This window comes from Mesoplodon mirus (genome assembly GCF_964341445.2).
Source record: "Mesoplodon mirus genome assembly, chromosome: X".
Taxonomy (NCBI): Eukaryota; Metazoa; Chordata; class Mammalia; order Artiodactyla; family Ziphiidae; genus Mesoplodon; species Mesoplodon mirus.
The window spans coordinates 72113730-72136753 of NC_138981.1; the positions used below are offsets into that span (position 1 = coordinate 72113730).

At 35.4% G+C, this 23024-nt stretch overlaps 1 protein-coding gene across 1 annotated transcript in view; it reads right to left on the reverse strand.

Moving 5' to 3' along the window:
- Positions 1-4773: 4773 nt before the first annotated feature.
- CHM (CHM Rab escort protein) overlaps positions 4774-23024 on the reverse strand; it is a 185111-nt gene continuing 166860 nt past the window's right edge. The window contains exons 13-15 of the mRNA XM_082610723.1: positions 21131-21229; positions 15598-15758; positions 4774-8098 (exon numbers count right to left, since the gene is read on the reverse strand). Coding sequence (XP_082466849.1) covers positions 7907-8098; positions 15598-15758; positions 21131-21229 — 452 coding nt within the window. The 3' untranslated portion in view covers positions 4774-7906. The remainder of the gene's footprint in view (positions 8099-15597; positions 15759-21130; positions 21230-23024) is intronic.

Sequence of the window (23024 nt, forward strand, 5' to 3'; positions counted from 1 at the left end):
AGCTTATATCTAATGCTTTGTAAACTTACCTATATGTAAAACTTAAATGTTTACATATTATGCAAATAGCTTCCATACCAAACAACGGTGAATTTCTTCAAAACTTTAGACCATATTTGACCTTAAGAGTCTTATTCCAGGGTATTATTTTGAAAATATATTTCTAAGACAAATCCAAATCAAAAAGGACAATTTCACATCACGTGTGCCAAAGGCACTAAGTTTAGGTACCCTAACTATAATTGACTTCCATTGTAACAACAGTTGCTTTTTACAGCACATACTTGTTAGATGGGTATTGCCTCTCCTACGTTTTTTTCTCAGAATAAATTGATAGTGGTTAGAAGTCACCAAGTTAATTCTCTGCCAAAGTTCTTCTCAAGTGTAGATAATATTTGCTTTTTTCCTTGATTTACTCCCCCTTCTGTGTGGAACTTTGGACCTCAAAATTTTATGACACTTCCTAATCAGTAAAAGTCCAAATTTGCACAGTACACAAATGCATTCACAAACCTACATACATATTTACACAGATAGAGGTGGTTTGGAATGTTCTAATAATGAAATTTCCCAGATGTGTTTATTTAAAATAAAAATTTAAAATTTTGTGTTTGCAAGTGTCAGAATTCAACATACATTTCTTTTTTTTATTTAAATAAATTTATGCATTTTATTTATTTATTTTTGGTTGTGTTGGGTCTTCGTTGTTGCGTGGGGGATTTCTCTAGCTGCCGTGAGCAGGGGCTACTCTTCATTGTGGTGTGCGGGCTTCTCATGGCAGTGGTTTCTCTTATTGCAGAGCACGGGCTCTAGGCACGCAGGCTCAGTAGTTGTGGCACACGAGCTTAGTTGCTCCGCCACATGTGGGATCTTCCAGCACCAAGGATCAAACCCGTGTTCCCTGCATTGGCAGGTGGATTCTTAACCACTGCGCCACCAGGGAAGCCCTAACATGCATTTCTTGAACATCTAAAGAAATCTGATTATGAGACAGGAATGTCTCAAACAAACCAAGGGCAGGAATGATACTGGGCCTCAGGAAGGACTTGATTGTGGAACTAGAAAGCTCTCAGAAACCAACTTTAGGTTCATTTGGCAGTTCTGTGTCTCATCACTGCTTCTTTGTTAGCAAACTATCTTTGCTTTCCTAGCCACATGGTAGAAAATATGGCTGTCCATAGCTAAAGAGATTTTGTGTTATGGGTCAGCCACTCAGAAGGTCAAACTCTTTATCAGTCCCAATTCCGAAGAGGGTCAGGAGCATGTCCCCACCCTAGATAGAAACCACCGTGGCCACAGGAGCAGGGTTATTCAGGAGACACATGGCCATGAGACAAGTGTTGTTAGGTGTTAGAGATGCAAGGATGAATAACAGGGCACCTGCTCTCAAGTTTCTCATTATCTAGAAGACAGAAACAAAATCAGAAAACTTAGACTTCTATGAGATAAGGGCTTTATGAACAGTTTTTGGTGGGGGTGGCACAGAGGGAAAAGTAACTTTGCCACGTGGAGTTGCCAAAGTGTTAGCAGTTGAAGTAACATTAGAGCTGGGTTTAAAAGGCAGAAAAGAAGGGTCAGGGGAAAAGTGGTGTGGTGATAGCAGAGAGAGACCAGGAAATTCCAGAGAAAGAAATGGCATAAGCAAAGGGCCAAAGAGTTTGAAGATACTGAGGAGTTCATTGTGTCTGAAGAATATAGTGTGAGGCAGGGAGGGAGGTAGAATGATAGATGAAGCCAAAGAGGAACATGTTGGTTTTTGGAGGGTCTCATTTCATAGGCTATGCTGAAGAGTTCAGACTCTATTTAATAAAGAAAGGATTTTAAGGAGAGAAATGACAAGGTCAGGACCTTTATTTGTATTTATTTTTTAGGTGAAACTCTACCACCAGTAGGGCAGCCAGATACAGCTCATTAAGATGAAAGAATATAATCTTACTAGTAGTAGATCACAAACATGTTTCAGTGCACACTGAATTAGGAGGAACAATCCAAACCTTTCTAACTGTGCGAACTTGGACAAGTTATTTTCTCTCTGTGCTTTAGTTTCCTCATCAAGTTCCTCATCTGTAAAATGGAGAATGGTAATAGTACCCACAGGTTGTCTTCAGGTTAAAAGTGTTAATAGAATACTGCCTAGTACATAGTAGGCACTACACATGTTACCTGTCATTTCCTTTTCTACTCTCTCTCTCTCTCTCTGCCTTGACCTCAGGGTCCCAAGCTACACTTTGCCACATTTGGTGCAGGCTGGGAATAAATGCCCACTCAAGGGCTTCACTGTTGCTAACTTTGGCGTGTTGTTATGCTAAGTGGGTCCCTTCTCATGATATGTAAGCATGAGAAGGAATCCATGCACTGGTTTCTGCCTCAATAGGTAATTGGAATAGAATGATATTTTGGATATTAACCTCTTGTTGGTCATATTACTTGCAAATATTTTCTCCCATTCTGTGGGTTATCTTTTCATTTTGTCAATGGTTTCCTTTGATGTGCAGAAGCTTTCTCGTTTGATGTCTCATTTGTTTGTTTGCTTTTGTTTTTCTTGCCTGAGGAGACAGATCCAAAGAAATATTGCTAAGACTGATGTCAAAGAGTGTATTACCTATGTTGCCTTCTAAGAGTTTTATATTTTCAGGTCTTACATTTAAGTCTTTAATCCATTTTTAGTTTATTTTTGTATATGGTGTGAGAAAGCAGTCCAGTTTTCCCAACATCATTTATCAGAGGCTCTCTTTTCCCCATTGTATATTCTTGCCTCCTTTGTTATAGATTAATTAACCATATAAATGTGGATTTACTTCTGGGCTCTCTATTCTGTCCCATCGATCTGTGTCTGTTTTTGTGCCAGTACCATGCTGTTTTGAGTACAGTAGTTTTGTAATATAATTTGAAATCAGGGAGGGTGATACCTATGGCATTGTTCTTCTTTCTCAAGATTGTTTTGACTATTTGGGGTCTTTTGTGTTTCCATACAAATTTTTGTATTATTTTTTCTGGTTCTGTGAAAAAAATGCTATTATTGGTGGCTTGAAAGGGATTGCACCTAGAGGGTATTATGCTAAGTGAAATAAGGCAGGCAGGAAATACAAATACTGTTTTAATTCACTTATATGTGTAATCTAAAAAAACAAAACAAATGAACAAACAGAAACAGACTTATAGATACAGAGGAAAAATAGGTGGTTGCCAGAGAGGAGGAGGATGAGTTAAATCAGTGAGGGAGATTAAGAGGTACAAATTTCCAGTTACAAAATAAATGAGTCACAGGGATGAGATGTACAGCATGGGGAATATAGTCAATATTTTAATAACTTTGTATGGTGACAGATGGTAACTAGACTTATCATGGTGATCATTTTGTAATGTATAGAAATATTGAATCACATATTGTGTACCTGGAGCTAACATAGTGTTGAATGTCAATTATACTTTAATTAGAAAATAATAAGTGAAAATAGAGAAAAATGGTATGTTAATAACATGAAGAGTAATAGTATCTAATATATATTAGAATGTGAATAGAAAACTAAGAGCTATTATTTCATCTTTTCAAGCTCTACAAATCCTTTGCTGAATTATAGCCTTGCGATTTTTTCCCACACATGAAAAACTTGAATAGAACAAATCACTAATGCTTCTCGAGTAGAAAGTTGTCCATCTCTAAAGAATATTTCTTTTAGGGGTCAACTGTCTCATTGATGGGAAGAGGATTTACACATCCAAGTCCTATTAACATTAATAGGCGTTACCAGCATAAATCTCCCTGTAGTGATAGGTGAAAAGACCCTCCAGTCTACTAGGATTCAAGTTCTAATGATTACCTGTCAAATGATCCTAAGAGTCATCATCACTAGAAAGAGCAGACGTGGCAACTTGTACGGGAAGGGCATCTCATTGCAGCCCCACAGCTAAACTATGTTAATAGAAAGAAAAGTAGCTTTCAAAGTGTGACCTGGGATGTTGTGTTAAACCTCTTGCATTTTTAAAAAGCCATCATTAAAGAAGAGAATTGAAACATATCAAAACACTTGTTTAAGAAAAAGAAAGTGTGAATACTCATGAACTTCAAGGTGCTTGAAGGATAATACAGCTACTTGTTTAAAAATTCAATTAACCTTATCTTTCTTAAACTTGATTCATTAATAATCTCACAGATAAATTGCTAGTTTTGAAATAATGATGTTATCTTTTGAATATGTCCTGTCTGGGAAGGTTTAAAAATGACTTGGAATTGACAGAAAATGTCACTCTTCTTTAATTATTTGATTCAAGAACAAATCATAGTTCAGTGAATGATTTCTGCATGAAGAGAACATCAGCAGTCTCTTATCTGTTGCAAGTAAGCTGTTGGGGACTCAACGACCACAAAGAAAAACACTTCAGGTTCTCATTCAGCAAGTAAATAAGAAAAACGTTTCAGATTCTCATACACTAAATGAGATGCAAAAACAGTTTGCAGGTAATGTATTGTAAAGGCATATCCCATGCCTCAGAACACTGATTTCAAACAGAATGAGATCTGATGCTGGCATCTAGAACAGTTTGCTAAGTAAACCATAACCATGTATCATTTGATTGCCTTTTTCACAAACCTGACACAGTTGGCAGACGCCTAGAAATAAAACCAAGTATACAGCTGGACAATTAGCTAAGAATTTAAGTAATAGACCGTTATCAACAAATAAATCAGTTCCAAGACAATTTTTAATTTCTTGGTATATATACAAACTTTTAATATTAAAAAATAGGATACCACGCCTGAAAGGCATTAAAAACAGACTTTATTTCCTCTGAAAACTTACTGTTACAGTGTGCAAATTATGAATAATCATATATTCATGCTTTTGGAAATGCATATAAGAACATCAATCAAGAGTTAAGAGAGAAATTATCCAATACCAATAGCAGTAAATAACTTATTTGTAAGAAAACTGCTTTGAAGGATCACTACTATTTAGCAATCAAATTTCAACAAAAATTTTTCAAGGTTTTTAGGACTTTAGACAAAGGGCTGCCTTCTCCAGAACTACAGCTGTGACCGAAGTTAATCATTAGTGTGGCCATTATTTTACACAAAGTGCTGCCCATCTCAGAAACTACTATTCCAGAAGTTAACCATTAACATGACTATTTTCCTATGAGCAGCTAGATATCATAGAAGATGGGGAAATTATAACTCAGTTTTCCTATAGAAAAATATATATTTATAATATACATATCATATATATCTATCTTTTTCTGGGTAGGCATACCAACTAGACAAAAATACAGTAGCAACATAGGGTTAGTAACCAGTTTTCATGTTGATCACTAAACTGAATGGTATTATCATTTTTGGTTAATAAGAAGCATGCATAACAAACATTTTAAACACATGAATAAAAATTCTTTGATAATAGCTATTTTCAAAATTTAAAATTAGCTACTGAAATTTCTGCATCACATACAGCATCTATATTTTATTCATATGACTTCAGGTTTATGGTTTTACAACAAAACTAAAAGGTTTTCCTTTAAAGCTATGAAAACAAGTATATGCAGTAATTAAGATAGCTGAAAAGAATGCTCTTAGAATAATTTCTATTACATTCTGAGGCAACAGGAAATATCTAAAGTTCTCTAACACAAGGTTTTTAACAGTTGTGTATTATCTTAATCATCACTAATCATATTCAGGAGCTTTTAAACATTTCAACCGTATTTAATAAATAACCTGGAAGAGAAATTCCGATGCTGGCTAATGGATGAAATAGGGTACAGTATGGACTGGGCCATGAGACCACAGAATATCTCCTTCATTGTTTTAGAGAGCTGTAGTAAAGCTATCAGTATTTTTCTAGTCATTCTGGGTGTACCCTGATTGGCTGTTTACATAAGTGTGCATGCTGCATCAAGAGGCCTTAACTCTAAGACTATAACAAAGTACAATATCTTAATTGGTGCAGCTTACTGCAATTGTATTCAGACTCAATACTCTCATATAGTGGAAGCTTTTATATTGCTGGTACTGTGGGGCAGAGCCAATACCCGGTGCTTATAGGTATGTATTGTGCATTTAGCGCATGCCGTAGTTGGGTTTCAGGAAATATGATTTAAGATAGATCTGAATCCATATAACAAAGTAGGTTATAATGTGATTCTATTGTCCCTGATTTGTATAACATTATGAAAGGGGAAGAAAGGGATAGAGGGGATTAAAGAGATAGGGGAGAGGCTATACAATGGGGAGAAGGATTAGGAGTAGCCTGAGAGGCTGGGAAGATTTTCTTCTGGATTCAGCTATATCTGCAGGGGGGTTTAAAAGGTGAGGCAAGAGCTACATTCCTTGATTCTTTCCATTTCTCATGAGTCTGTGACCTGACAGAGCTGGCTTCCTTTAAGATCTCTGAAGTCTGGAGAGGTCAGAGCCCTGCTGCAGCTGAAGTATGTAAGAACTATGTGCTTTCTACTGCAGCTATGGCTCTCTGATCAGCAAGATAGGCCAGACTGAATGACAACGCACTTTTAATGTATTTATTTATTGAAATAAGTTGTTGAGTCCAAACTATTGCTCAAAAAAGGTAAACCATTAGAGCTTGGCATTTGGAAAGATTTTAATATAGGCACTGTCACTGTAACTAGATTTGCTGCCTATGTACAGCCCTTATATTTTTATGTTAAGTGCATCTTAGGGTTTACCAATTGTCATATTCTATTTAGAGTCCTTGGTGGTTTCAGGTTTACCTACTAGAAGAGGAATACGAAGAGTTTATAGACTGTTTTCCTTATTAAGATTCAAAACCACAATTCCATGTTACTATGTTTACTTTTCTATTAGACTATAAAATATTAATTAAGGAAATAGACTTTTATTTTAAAAGCTTAATGCAATAAGAACACTGTGATCTATTGTGTTGGGGGAGGTGACAGCAAACAATTATTTGCTGCATGAGATCTTTGATATTCACCCCCAAGTCAATGAGAAAATTCTAAAACAACTTTTATTCCAGAAAAAACATTCTAAGGATGGCACTGCATTTATCTTCAAAATCATTCTCATACAGTAGACATATGGAGAAACTGAGGCCCAGAAGTTAAACAATTTGCTTAATATCATCGGTGGCATAGCTAAGACTAAATTAGGTCCATAGACAATTAGGCTAGTGCTCCAGATACCCGACTAGACAGAATTTCCAAATACCAATGAGCCTATTCAAATCTTTCCATTTCTTCAGTATTGAACCTTCCTAGTGTGTTCAGGATTCACATACAAATATCACTACTAACATTTAAAAGAAAAAAAAAACACTGAGTAATGAACTCATGACTTGTTTGTAAAAATGTCTACTTTAATATTAGCATTTTCAATACTCAAGATAGAAAACAAAACAAACCTCTATTTCAAGCATAGGCTCCTGCCTGGATCATGACACTTTAGTTTTTATCAGCTATATTTATGTATGCTTTTATCATTTGTGTCACGATGCTCATACCCATAAAGAAAATATAACTCAAATAATCAAATGAAATATGTAAGCAGATTTTGAAGATGTGGTTTTCAAACAAAGATCCAAAGTGGCAAGCAAAAGCTGTCCTAATACCATAGAATTATTAACAATGCATAGGATCACTTTCTTAAACATAGCTATATTTCTGGGAATCAATCCATTTATAATTTGTATCTGCTAATTCCACAGGTTTGGTATCTTAACGCAGGCAAGTCAATGTGCTTTACAAGTGTTTTGTGGTCTTGGAATGTCTTTTTAAGGAAAATTCCCTTTTGGATTTCTATCATCTGTTTCTCTTGGTAATTCTGCATGTCAACTGGCTGCTGCTTTGTAACATTTTTCAAACAGTTCTTCCATCAAGAGGACTCTGAGGCTAGGAGGATTTTCCAAAATGTGCTATTCAGTTTGGTGTATACTCGTTATTCAGAGGGCTCCTCTGGGTTTCTCAGATTTGCGCTTTCCTTGGGAGTCTCTGAGTTGGCCTCTGGTATAGCACTGGATTCTGAAGCCTCTGGTTGTAAACTGTCTCCATCCAGGATAATGTCTTCAGGATTTGGTGGGGGTGGACAGAAGTCTTCGTTGGGGCAGATTTGTTGGAAAAGTGCTTCAGCCTGGCCAGGGAAGAAAGGGCACAAGAGTTTTTGAACATTAACTTAAAATGTATATGCCTTTCTGGAACTATCAAAAAATGAAGTATCACCCTTAAAATATTCTTTAAGTTATAGAACTTTACATAGCACACATGACCTTCTAAAAACTGCTTTCAGAACTCCGTGACTTTTCTCCCTCTAATTTATACATTCATTCAGGCCCACCCTTCAAGAATATCAGTACTTGCTAAGACTCTTTATGAAGTGCTCAGATAGTTGAGATTTTAAGGTCATTCATTCTACATGTCAACAGAAACACAATTTCCCTTAATATCCTTTATATAATTTCCTAATAGAGCCTGTTTGTGATATTTGTACAGTCTAATTTAGCAAATACTAAGTTTAACAAGTCATTGTTCAAATCAAGAAAATTCTTCATTGTTTGCTGAACTATTTGCTTTTCTAATTTTCCTCTCCCTGTGCTTTGAGGAATATAACACAGTGTCCAAGACAATGGACACTGAATAGATAACCATGCCCAAATGCTGGCTCTGCCACTTAGCAGCGATGTGATCTGGGGAATGCTTACTCAGCTTCTGAGTCTTGCCCTCCTTGCCTATAGAATGGCAGAGAGTAAGCCTCTCTATTTGGTAACTGTAATCATTGTTATTAATAATAACATAAATTAAAATGTTGAGATTTAAGCTGAGCTTAGTCTGGCAGGGTAAGAGAATAATAAAGTAAATGTGATCTTAATTAACAACAACAAATACACACACATACAAGAAAGTAAATGTGGCAAGTAGCACTGTTATTCTATTCTAAACATATTCCTGCTATTATTTAGATGAATACAGTTCTTTGTTAGATAAGGGTCCCTGCCAGGCTAGGGAGCTTGCACTCTAGCCTACTGGTAAAAGAACATCATTAAAGGGTTTTAAACATATGCTTGTTTTGCTTTAAACGTTACAATGTCTGTCTGTACCACTTCAACCCTTCTTCCCAAAGTACACGCAAGGTCATCCATTAGGCCAGGAGTTGACAACTATGGCCCACATGCTAGATCCAGTCTGCTGCCTGTTTTCATAAATAAAGCTTTATTGGAACACAGTTACTCTCATTCATTTATCTATGGTCTACAGCTGCTTTTGCACTGCAATGGCAGAGTTGAGTAGTTGCAATTATATACATACATTATATGGGCTGCAAAATCAAAACTATTTGCCATTTGGCCATCTATAGCTGGTAAACTCCTACATCAGGTGAATAAAACCAGTATTTTTGGGATAGGGTGAAGGGTTGGTTAAGCAGAAACTTTTGAGCTTTGATGTCGAGTTGAAAGAAGGGACAGGGAGAGAAAAATAGCTTCTTTCCTTCTTAAGTATAGTTCAAAGTTATATTTTTAGACGTGCCATTTTATTATGGATATTTTGAAAGTAAATATTTGAGATGCCTGCTTTGCTTCCATCCTGGGGTCTTACCATATACATCTTTGCTGGAGACATTTAGTCCCTAGAAGCAGGACTGAGGTCAGACAGAGCCTCTACCTCACACTTTAGTTCCTCTAATGGTCATTGTGTCTGTTATCTCTACCTTGTCTGCCTATAGAAGTTCTCCTTCTCCTTTACTCTCTGCATGCAATCAATCAGCAAATCCTATCAATTTTATCTCTTAGTTCTTGACTCCACCTGTTCCTCCACTAGAGACATAGCCCAGATATGCACCATCTTTCCTCTGGACAACTGCAACATCTCAGAACTGGACTGGTCACTTTGCCTCTAGGGTTCCCCTGTGTAATCCACCTTTATGCTGCCCTTAGAAGGGTCAGTGGAATATGAAATTCTGTTTATGCCTTTTTTTGGCTTAAAACTCTTCTAACAGGATAAAAATCCAAGATACTTATTATGTCAAACAACACCCTTCAGGCCTATCTTCTCTGGTCTCATCATCTTTTTCTTCATCCCATCTCTGCCTCTCAGGCTTTTTGCTACACTGTTACCTGTTTATCGGTACTTTTTCAAACATACCATGATGTTTACACCCTGGGCTGGAGCAAATGCTATCAATTTGATTGTCTATCACTTGGATGAAGAATTGTTACTCATCTTTTATATTCTTCCCTGTAAGGTTATCTGACTCCTAGATACAACTCATGGCTCCTCTATATTACATTTATACTTTCGATATCATTCTCTTATTGCATATACCACACTGCAATGTCATTTGTTTACACGTTTTTCTCCTTTACCAGACAGTGATTCATCCAGGAATAATGACTGGGTTTTAGTTAACTCTGAATCCTTAGTGCCAGGCATGGAGTAGAATCTCTCTTTCTATCTCTCTTTTTATATATATATTTTAATATATATATATATATATATATATATATATATATATATATATATATATATATATATAAATGGAAGAACTTTAGAAACTGTATATTATACAAATGTTGAATATAAATATTGTAACAATTATTATTATTACTATTATTACTGTTCCTCTTACTTCTACTCCAATTCCTCTGTATCTCACACCTAGTCTCCCTTTTGCCACCTCCCTCTAGGATAGATTTTCTCCTGAACTCCAGTCCCTGTGGCTAGATCCCACTCGACCTGTTTTTGTATATCCCTGTCATGAACAATGTGTGTCCTAAGACTGCCAAACAATTGCAGGTTGCTGCCCTGCTTTTATTTGTGTTCTACCTGCTTGTGGAAATGCCACCTTCAGCTCACTGCCATTGGCCCTCTCTGATGCCAATTTCCTACAGCCAGACTCCAGTCTTTCCCAAGTCTCTCCTTTTTCCAACTGTTGGAACCTTTTAGGGTCAACTGCCACTTTCTGGAAGGTCTATCTAATGCTTCTTGGTGAACTTCATTTCATTTGTCAACTAAGCCCCAGTTCTGAGAGTTGTCACCAAGAGGTTGGTTCAGAGTACTTAACTGTCAACTTTTAATCTTCCTTGCTCTTTTAAAGCCAGAAGTTAGCTTAAAGGGTAAAGACTTTCATGTGGTTAAAATAATTAAAAAGGGCTAATTATATTGTGAATTAGTTTCCTTATATTGGGAAGTACAGAGAGGACACACTGAGTTATTTAGATATTCCTATGTTTCTTAAACATACATCTACACAAAACAAATATTTTGTCAATCTAGCAGTTTAATGTATTTAGGATGTATCTGCATTAACGAGTTGAAAGTAGCATAGTATACGAGATGAGTGTACAAGCACTGGGGTCCTACAGACTTGAGGTTAAATCTTGGATAAAAAATGTAACAGCTATGTGATCTCTGGAAAAGTTATTTAGCCCCTTTGGGGCTTAGTTTCCTCATCTGCAAAATGGGGATATCACAGATACTTAACTCATAGGGTTGTTGTGAGAACCAAATACAATAATATATATGAGATGATTAGGACAATGCCTGGCATATAGAAAATGCTCAATGAATGGAAGCTTCAGAAGATATGACACCTAAAATTGCCCTCTCCCTCAATGGCTTGAGAAAGTGAATGCTACTGCACTATGTGAGCAACTTGACAGTTCCTACGACCTATAAAGCTGGTGTTCAACTTACAAATTATGTACCAAAAGTCATAAGCAAGATGCTGATCTGTCCATATGAAAAACATTCTACATGGTGGTTAGACTGCCAGCCCAGTCCACATCAGCCAATATAACCCATTTCATACCTTAAGTATAATACAGAGTACAGTACTATTTAACTATTCTTGCTCCCAAGGCAGTGGCAGCTCCTAGGCAATGGGGGCTCCTGAAGAAGGAGGGAGCTATCACTGGCTTGGGAGTATAGACAAGTAGGGACTATAGACCAGTCTGTTCATCAGTATCTGTGGGTAAATGAAACACTCCCTGTATTAAGAAAAGAAGTATCTATGTCAGGTTCAGAAAAAAACTGGAGTAACATAAACTACAATAACTAGCAAGTCACAGAAAGATTCACATAATAGGGAATGTCATGGTATGCTCCTGCACACGACTTTAACTTGTGAGTAATAAACAGATCAGATTACTTTATATTTTTAATATGTCTTCAAATCATAAATAGCTTCATATGAACACAAGAGAGACAGGTCTATGTTATTCAACATCTATACATTTACAAATAAGAAGAGCAGATGCAAACTTGCCAACTAGCAAAATGAAGCATTTTATTTCAAAAAAAATAGAGAAAAAGAAAAATGAAATCTGCAGGTACTTATGTTTCCTACACAGGCAAAGCTTAGGTGATATTCTGAAGGGCTTTTAGAGATAATTTCGAAAACAGAGTCATCAGTTAGTGTTTGGGATGAACACAGCATGACATACTGGAATTAGAACAGATTTTATCTGAATAAACTGGCTATTTTTAAAATGTTATTATTGATGCCCTTTAAAGTAGGCATTATAATATTTCTTCCCAAACTGATGTGAGGTTAAAAGCTGTATAACAAATATAAACCTACTTATAATTAATAGTATACAACAATTAGCACCCTAACTAGCATTATTACTGTTTTCTTCTGTGAAAACACTGCACTCAAGTCTATCTTCTTGGGAATCATTATCTCATGATAAAATTATCCTTTAATTATAATCTTTTAGCTTGCAGTTTAGATCATATTAGCACTTCATATTAAGTCCTTATTTAAGGCCTTCCATTTTGGTTAAAAAAAAACATTAAAGTTCACTCAGGAATAAAGTTACCTGGCTGATAACTTGCTGGTAATTTCTTCTTGGAAAAAAATGGACCATCAAAGTAAAAATGACTTGGCCATTTTAAGCCATAAATGTAGATATTGAACCATCCTGAGTTCCTATTAAACTAACAGAATAAATGATGGATGAGAGATGTGACTTCCTATTTTTGTTTGTTATCACTGATTAAATATGATTATCCTGGATCACCACTAGACTCTGAAGATGAGAAACAAAGAATCTGGTAAAAAACTGTAAATGTATAGGTCATAGCCTTGCTGCTATGCCTAAAAATTAGATTAAAGGCTCAAAAAGGCCATCTGCTCCTATAAGATCCCTACCACTACTGGGAATGAAACTTCCATCTGTGGTCTTAGAACAACGTTAAATTATCCATTTATTGTTTCAATAAACAGATGAGCCAACTATATTGGTGAAAAGTTTAGACTTATACCTTAAAAAACGGTATTTTCTGCTCTTCTCTTCCTGTCAAGTGCAGAAAAGTGTGTTTGTACATGCATATGAATTTTCAGCTTAGTAGACTCATAATTCACTTTTGGCATTTTGTATCACCTGCCCTGTACCTATTCATAACCCTGCCCAGGAGTGCTGTCACAAAATTCCACCTTGATTTAACATACTCCTCAGCAGCTATTATAGTAGCTTTGGGACACCAGCTTGTGTCAAAACATTAAAGGAATCATGTTAATTGTGAAAAACTATATGTTCTTTTCCATGGTAAGAATGTGCCTTAAAAATGTTCCATTTTAAAAATACATTTTGTCTATTTGGGTCTTCTGCCCATTTTTGGATTGGGTTGTTTGGTTTTTTTTGCTATTGAGCTGCATGAGCTGCTTATAAATTTTGGAGATTAATCCTTTGTCAGTTGCTTCATTTGCAAATATTTTCTCCCATTCTGAGGGTTGTCTTTTGGTCTTGTTTATGGCTTCCTTTGCTGTGCAAAAGCTTTTAAATTTCATTAGGTCCCATTTGTTTATTTTTGTTTTTATTTCCATTTCTCTAGGAGGTGGGTCAAAAAGGATCTTGCTGTGATTTCTGTCATACAGTGTTCTGCCTATGTTTTCCTCTAAGAGTTTGATAGTTTCTGGCCTTAAATTTAGGTCTTTAATCCATTTTGAGCTTATTTTTGTGTATGGTGTTAAGGAGTAATCTAATCTCATACTTTTACATGTAGCTGTCCAGTTTTCCCAGCACCACTTATTGAAGAGGCTGTCCTTTCTCCACTGTACATTCCTGCCTCTGTTATCAAATATAAGGTGACCATATGGACATGGGTTTATCTCTGGGCTTTCTATCCTGTTCCATTGATCTATCTTTCTGTTTTTGTGCCAGTACCATACTGTCTTGATTACTGTAGCTTTGTAGTATAGCCTGAAGTCAGGGAGCCTGATTTCTCCAAAGAAGATATACCGACTGCTAACAAACACATGAAAGAATGCTCAACATCATTAATCATTAGAGAAATGCAAATCAAAACTACAATGAGATATAATCTCACACCAGTCAGAATGGCCATCATCAAAAAATCTAGAAACCATAAATGCTGGAGAGGGTGTGGAGAAAAGGGAACACTCTTGCACTGCTGGTGGGAATGTGAATTGGTACAGCCACTATGGAGAACAGTATGGAGGTTCCTTAAAAAACTACAAATAGAACTACCATATGACCCAGCAATCCCACTACTGGGCATATACCCTGAGAAAACCATAATTCAAAAAGAGTCATGTACCAAAATGTTCATTGCAGCTCTATTTACAATAGCCCGGAGATGGAAACAACATAAGTGTCCATCATCTGATGAATGGATAAAGAAGATGTGGCACATATATACAATGGAATATTACTCAGCCATAAAAAGAAACAAAATTGAGCTATTTGTAATGAGGTGGATAGACCTAGAGTCTGTCATACAGAGTGAAGTAAGTCAGAGAAAGACAAACACCGTATGCTAACACATATATATGGAATATATGGAATTTAAGAAAAAAAAAACAAATGTCATGAAGAGCCTAGGGGTAAAACAGGAATAAAGACACAGACCTACTTGAGAATGGACTTGAGGATATGGGGAGGGGGAAGGGTAAGCTGTGACAAAGTGAGAGAGAGGCATGGACATATATACACTACCAAACGTAAGGTAGATAGCTAGTGGGAAGCAGCCGCATAGCACTGGGAGATCAGCTCAGTGCTTTGTGACTGCCTGGAGGGGTAGGATAGGGAGGGTGGGAGGGAGGGAGACACAAGAGGGAAGGGATATGGGAACAGATGTATATGTATGATTCACTTTGTTATAAAGCAGAAACTAATACACCATTGTGAAGCAATTATACTGCAATAAAGTTGTAAAAAATAAAATAAAATAAAATAAAAATACATTTTGTATGCCTTACTAGTTATACGCCTTTTGAAATGACTCAAGTTTACAGAGGAAAAAGTTTGTGTATTTCAAAATACAATGATAGGCCACCATTTAAATGAGAAGCAATGTTTCTTTAGAATACTGGCATTGTAAATCCATTTTTCTGAATATGTATTTCTAACATCTTCTATCTTTATTCCCACAATGGAACTCAAATAATCTCTTGTAGGTCATCATTATATTGAAGAATGTGAAAATATTTGATATTAAAGTGGCTTTGTTGTTCACCGAGAAAAAGTTTAGGGGCAAATTGCAGAGATGTTATTAAATGAGAGAGATGCTTTTTAAGTTTCTTTTCACACCTCCTAGAGGAAAAAAAAACAATTCACTTTCCCTACCACACCAACTTCCTAACATAAAACCAAGAAACACCAACAGCCTTACCTGTTTGACTGCATTATCATTTCCTAAAGCACAGTCTGGGCCAGAGCAGACATAAACGTTGGATGGTAAATCATTATATGAGTTCCTGCTGACGTCTGAAGAATCTCTCATATTGAAGTAAAGAGCCCACAGAAGTCTTGGCTTTTCAACTTCTTCATTTTCTAAATGTAGACATAAATTTTACTTACATCTAAAGCACAACATGCCTCTCAATTACTACAACATGTAGCCAATTGCTAACAAAGCTACCACTATATATTTTAGTAAATCAGAGCTTTGTATGTAAACTATAGTAAATCTGTATCCACACACTCTAATACATGTGTATATTTCAAGCAATGATGGCTTTTCAACCTAAGACAAGTTAGATTTTTAAAATTATTTTGATTATTAGTAAGTTACTTAGATTTAACTCCAGTCATGTTCCCTTGGATTTCTCTTATTTCTCATCACCAGTATGAAAGCACTTATGATCACATTCATCTTTAAATTATGCCAATGAAGTGAGAAGTTAACATAAATTGATTTTCTTATGTTTCACATGGATAAACCAACTTAAACAATTATAAAGTAAGTCAATACTATATACAGGATTATGAGATGACCAGAATAGAGAAATCTATAAAGACAGGAAGTAGGGGAATTCCCTGGCGGTCCAGTGGTTAGGACTCAGTGCTTTCACTGCCGAGGCCCAGGTTCAATCCTTGGTTGGGGAACTAAGATCCCACAAACTGCGTGGCATACCCGCCCCACCACCCTCAAAAAAAAGACAGGAAGTAGATTAGGGTTACCTAGGGCTGTGGGGGAATTGAGCGTAAGTGCAGGTTAATGGCTAATGGGTATGAGGTATGGGTTTCTTTTTGGAGTGATGGAAATATTCTAAAATTGACTGTGGTGATGTTTGAACAATACATTTAAAAACATTGGATTTTATACTTTAAATGGGTGAATTGTATGGTATGTGATTCTCAATAAAGCTGTTATTAAAAAATAGTATATACAGGATTAAAAATTGGATCCTAACTCACTAACACTCTGTCCTACTAGATTACAAAAGTAATGCCAACCAACAAACAAATAACAAAAATATGATTATGAGACTGTAAGTTGTTTTCAGTGCACATTCTCTCATTTACAGCAAGCATCTATTATGTGTTAGGCATCAGGCTAGGAGCTGGGGATACAAAGATGAAGTAGACTTAGCCCTTATTCTCTTGCTCTTTCATGCTCCCTAATACAGAGCCTAGCACATAACAGATGCTCAATGAATAATTTCTGAACCAATTTTAATTTTGCTTTCAGGTATAATCAAAGCATCCTGTGCTTATTAAAAGATCCAGCCCTCTTAATCTCAATACCTAAAGCCTAATTCTTGCTATCTTAATAATTATTTCTATGCCTCTCTTCTTTAGAAATGTTATAATTATATTTACTTTGGTTGAAAACAGAAAATATTGCCGTTAATATATTTATTGACTACAGTATTTTCTTAGCCTGAATCTGAAGAAAAATTCAAATGCTGTACAATGATAATAAAGGATGTGCATGATGATTACCCAAGACCATAAGGCACCTTGTGAATCATAAAGAAAATTCTAAAGGTATAATTATCTAGTTAATTAACTCTTACTGGTAGATTTATAATCAGTGTAGAAAAGTTAGCTAACTGCAATCTTCAGTTAAAAAGAATGTCCCATTCCCCAATTCAGGACAAATAGGTTTTTTATTATACTTAATTTAAAATATCTCCACTACAACAATACCAAATATGTTCTTTTTCTAGTTCATCCTGAATAATCCATAATTATTAATGTGATAGGATGAAGAAACTCTGGATGAAGTGATCCTTTAAGATGCCCCTTTCTAATGCTAAGATCTATGAGTCTAAGGTATCACTAACTTCATGTAAAGCACACAATAGGTGGCAAAACCTACTTACTGACAAAATAAAGGAACATAAGACACTCATATTTCACAGCTAAAACCATATGGCTCTTAGTAAATTTATTGGTGAGCTTAGTTTCAGTAAATCTTACAGGAAGATAGTTAAACATACTGCCTATCACTTGTGAAACCAGACTCTAGGAGCATTGCAGAAAAGTGAGCTAAGGTCTGGAAGTCCTTTAATATTGCTCATTCCATTTCTAAGCATATACTAAGAGAGCTTATCTTATATTTTATGAAAGTTCCAGCTCAGAGAAGGGCTTTCACTCAGTAAAAGTTGGGGGAAATGAATAATTCAATTATAGGAAAGAAATTTCATAGAGGTTGAAGATTTGAAAAGAAACTGAGAGGAAGATGAAAAGTTGACATAGGCTGAAGATAAATGCTCTAGATACAAGGGAGTTATCGGGCTTTGACCTTAAAATCCTCAAAGAAACATGTAATTGCTTCATCTTTCTTTGAGGCCAGCTGGAAGGCAGAGAGATAGCTGGAAAAATAACATGCAATTGTGCAGTGCAAAATTGTCAAAAAATTATTAAAGCTGTCGAGGTTTGGTTAGGAATACATCACTTGGCCAGAAATAGAACTGGTTTTCTGTAATAGCTCATTTCATTCAATTAGATTGTGCAAAGGACTAAACAAGTAATAGGTAATTTAGAATAAAATCTTGGGCGAATTAAACTGGGGCAAGTACAGAATAAAGTAGGCTGAAGAAAATCAACAGTGACACACCAAATAAAAGCAACAAATAGTCCATAGCTGCATGCCATGTTTAGGGAGAGAGTGAACTATTTTAGCAACATAGCACAGTAGCACAAGACCAAGAGAGTAGGAAGACTGCCACAGCTGTGACCTAGACTGGACACAACAAATACAAAAAGGAATTAACATAAGGCATTTTCCTTCTCAGCTCAGTAAAAACACCCTCACCAGCCACCTATTTCAAAATGACACCTATAAGGGGAATTCCTGCTTTTAGGCAGTGCTGCTCTTTTGAGATAGGAACTGAATGAGACAGAATGAGATAACGCCACATGCTGTAACCAATGGAGGGAAAAAGAGAAAGATGGTGCAGTGATGATATTACACTGCAGACATTTGAAGATATTGTACTAATGAAATTCTTGCTTCAATTTGTATGGAAAAATCTCAATTTCCTGGGTAAAATAAGAAATCACTTAGGAAAGTTCTACCCATGCTTTGAAGGATATTATGGAATCTGGAAGAATTAATGCACATACGAATGGTGAGCAATCACCTCATTTTCTCACTTGCAGAATCAGGTTTACTAAGCATAAAGTATCTGAAATTTCCTTGGACTGTCAAGTAGGGAAGAGTTTAGAGATCTCTGATGTTCTTAAAGGAGGCTGGGAAGTAGGGCTCTTAGAAGTATTAGTACAACTGCTCCTTAAGACAGAGCATATGTTACGAGCTCCAGCTGATACCTTAAACACAAACAAGTAAGAAAGAGAAGGAATAGAAGGAATACCTTCACAAGGCTATTGGATTCCTCAGATACAAAGGCAAAGAAGTACTGTGTTTGAGAAGAGAACATTATCTTTTAATATGATAAATAAACTTCACTGCAAAGTGACTAGGCTGACTTTCACAAAAGCTCAGGAAGCACAGCACTACACAGAACATATAAGTCGAATAAAAAGAAAATAAGCTTAAATAATGTTATTCCTCTGGCACACATTTTAAAACAAAATATTTATAAAGCTTTAAATCATAAGGTTTCATATCATTGTCAAATAATTAAAACATAATAGTAAAAGCCATCAATCTGTGAAAATAGGGGCTTTTGCTACAGAGAAGGATGTGCTTTAATGTATTAAAAGTCCATATTGCTCATAAAGTTCCTTCTTCCTCATTTAGGCAGGAAAATGAATTGAGTTCTCTTCTCCAGGTGACTTTGCCTCTTTGACCTGCCATGGCCCAGTGCTCACTTTATCTGGTGATTCATTTTCAATAACTCCAACAGTATTTGTTCTGACATTTTAATTAAAATATGACCACTACCTCATCCTGATGATAAAAAGGCCTATGTGTCAGTGAAAACTGGCTTTTCAGTGCCTCAGTGCACCTGAGGACCCCTCTGAGCACATAGTTCTTACTAAAGAATTTCACTCAGGTTCTAAACAATAAAGCATTTCAAAATGGGATCACATTAACCATTAAGATTAATGTTTAAAAATTTAAAATGGCTAGAGGATGCTAAGTAATGAATATGTAATTTCCCCATCTTGATTTTTTAAAAAAGAAAATGCATTTAAAAAGTGAAGAGCAATGATATAATATTCAAATTTAGTATATTATTTAGGACCACCACACAATGAAATTACAACCAAAAATTATGAAAAAATTCAGAAATAAAGAAGGAATTCTGAGTTTTTATAAGCAAGGTAACTAAAGCCAAAGATAAAACTATTATTCCATTTTACATTTAGGAATATTATTGTGTACTGTAACTCTGCAATCAAATTTTTAACAATACATTTATATGAGACTTTCCAATGGAAAAAAAAAGTAAATATGAAACAAATTAAATTCCAAACTAAAGTGAAGTAAATTTTCAGACTGCAGAATTTGATTCAAGCAGCCCAAAAAGAAATTAATTATATTGATATTAGCTCCTGAGAACGGAGCAGTTTGTTTTCCTATGTAAATGTAAATGCCCCTTTATGCACTATCTTGCAAAGAAAACAAACAAGACACACAGAAGATGCGCTAAAAGGAAATACAATAGGTAGGGGTAAATAAATGGTTGCCTGAACAAACATAACATCCAAAGAAAATGAAGATATATGAATTAATGAACTGGCCAGGATTCAAGTGGACATCCAAATCCTATAATGAAAATCACCGTCACTTCATATAAATGAATAAGATCCATTAGGCCATGTTTTGATCACCTACACATAGAATTCACTATAATTTGCTCCATTCACAGCTACAAGGGCTACCCTATGATGCGGGGAGAAAAGTTAAAAAAAATTCGTGGTTGAAAAGCATCTTTCCACCATGAGTAGGCAGCAAAGTGGCATATATGTTTTGAAAGCTAAATATTTATCACATCACTAGCATGCTATGTATGAAAAGACAATTATTGGTTATGAAGGATTCCTACATTTGCCAATTAATAGCTTAACCTTCTCTCAGTTGAACTAAGTTTTTTTTTTTTCTTTATAAATGAAGATAACTTTTTCTGATAAAGGAATATATGCTCTTCATACAACATCTATAAAATAAAGAAATTAAAAGGAAAAAAATATACATAATCCCACCAAAATTGAGAGATTTCCTGACAGTCATTTTTCTATGCATATGAGTATGTACACATATAAATGTATTTTTTGCACTTAATTATATACATTGTGTGTGAGATGTAGCTTTTTCACTTATCATTATAAATATTTCCCCATTTTTAGGAAGAGAATGTGCTTAGTCATCCTAGTAAAACATGTAAGCATTGGTGCTGAATACATCACCTTTCAATTCAGGTTGCAGAAACCTTCCTGAGATCTCTAAAGAGGAGTAAAGTGGTCACGTTACCTTTCCATCATGAATCACTGATTATTGTTCTTACCTATCTCCTTTTCGGTATATGGAGTAAACAATTTCTGCACAACTGGTTCTAAATCTTCTCTTGCTGTTTTAGAAGACGTACACGTCAAATGAACCAAATCTGTTTAAAAAAAAATATTTTGAGTTCCTGCTTATCACAAATTTCACTGTGTACTCATATTCAAGGCACTAAGCTGGTGCCATGGGGAATACAGCCAAGCACATCATGGCTCCTGCCTTTAAGAACTTTATAACTTAGGGATGGGGGACATGTAAAAACCATAACAATATGCTATGTGTGTTTAAAAAAATAGTGAAAATATATGTTAACTAATAACCAAGAGGGAGCACACTAAGACTCAAGACTAAGTACCAGTTGATGGTTATGTAAAACCAGCAAGGTAAAAAAGCTTAGGAAACCATTTATTCATAGAAAGAGCTTAAGCCATCCTTATAATATTCCCAATGAGAGTGGAAAAGGATTGCTAAGCAAAATATTGTATAAAAAGACTGAAAGTGGACTGTTTTTTTTACCTAGAGAACACACACTATTCTTCAGACAGAAAAAAACATTTATACAAGCTTTACTGATAAGTTAAAAACAAATCATCTATTCATTATAGCGTTCTCTAAGGAAGTTTTTTGGGGAACATTGTTAGCTTAGTTGAATCATACATATACTTAAAAGTCCATAATATGGCACAAGTCAAAACCAGTGTAATATTTTCAGGATTTCCAAATCACTTTGTTTTGCATTTACAGGTTCATGGGGCCTAGACCTCAGAGAACGTTTGGGTTAGAGAATATCATGTACAAAAAAGGTCCTTCACAGAAGTGAAATACTGTAGCCTAAGACACTTAGAATTCCTAAAGGCCTACATACAAAGGGCAAAGGAAGGACAAAAGGTTCTACATACTGAAAGGAAGAACTAAGGGGATCCCTAAATGGGAGTATTTCTTGTGGTTTTGGAAAGGGTTTAGGGCAGAACAGAATTATGGCAGAAAGAATATATATTAGAGAAAAGTAAAACAACTGAGACATTCCTACTCCTAAAACACCAGTAGAGAAGTACACACACTTCTTTTCTAAAAGTTTACTTTAGGCTAGTAGACTTTTTTAAACCCCAGGAACATGGTTCAAAGTTTATCATGGAAGCGCAATATCAGAATAGAATTCTCCTTATTAAAATTAATTCCCCATTCTATTCTAAAATATATCTAAGCATAAAGAGACTCAATAACCATGTGAGCTAAAATCAAATTTTGTAGTATTTTTTTCCAGGTGCACCAAAGAAAGTGATATTCTAAGAAAGTTCCTGTGTTATGTATGGCCTAATAAAATATCTACCTTATTTAAGCAATGTTTTTATATGAATATAACAATGACTCCCATTGGTTCTGGGATATTGAAGGATATACAGTATTTCAAAAGTATATTCAAAATAATAACCTTTACAACAAAATTATTCCTAATGAACTTAAAATTTTCAAATGCAATATAACTTTGGTAGGGAGGGAGTTTAAAGTCCCTAGATAAATGCTGAATTAAACAGAGTATATAACTATAAAGGCAGAAATATCTGATGTAACACTTGAGAGAAACTGTCCTATCTCTCTTATCCCACAGTCTCACAAAATACCAACATTCACGTCAAAGTTCTCAATTTTCCAGTTCTTTCCTATTCAACTAATATACACTAGGGGGAAAAGCAGATGAACATGAATATAAATAAAAAAGCATATTTTGAAAAATATCTTAATGGTAAACTACTAGTTCTATGAATCAGGATATATAAAAGAAATACACCAGAGTAACTATATCCTTATGTTTCCTAACAGTGTAACAGAGTTCAGTTCATGGAATGCTAGCAAAAATTTCTAGTAATAAAGTCAGATTATCATCTTGTCCTTAATAA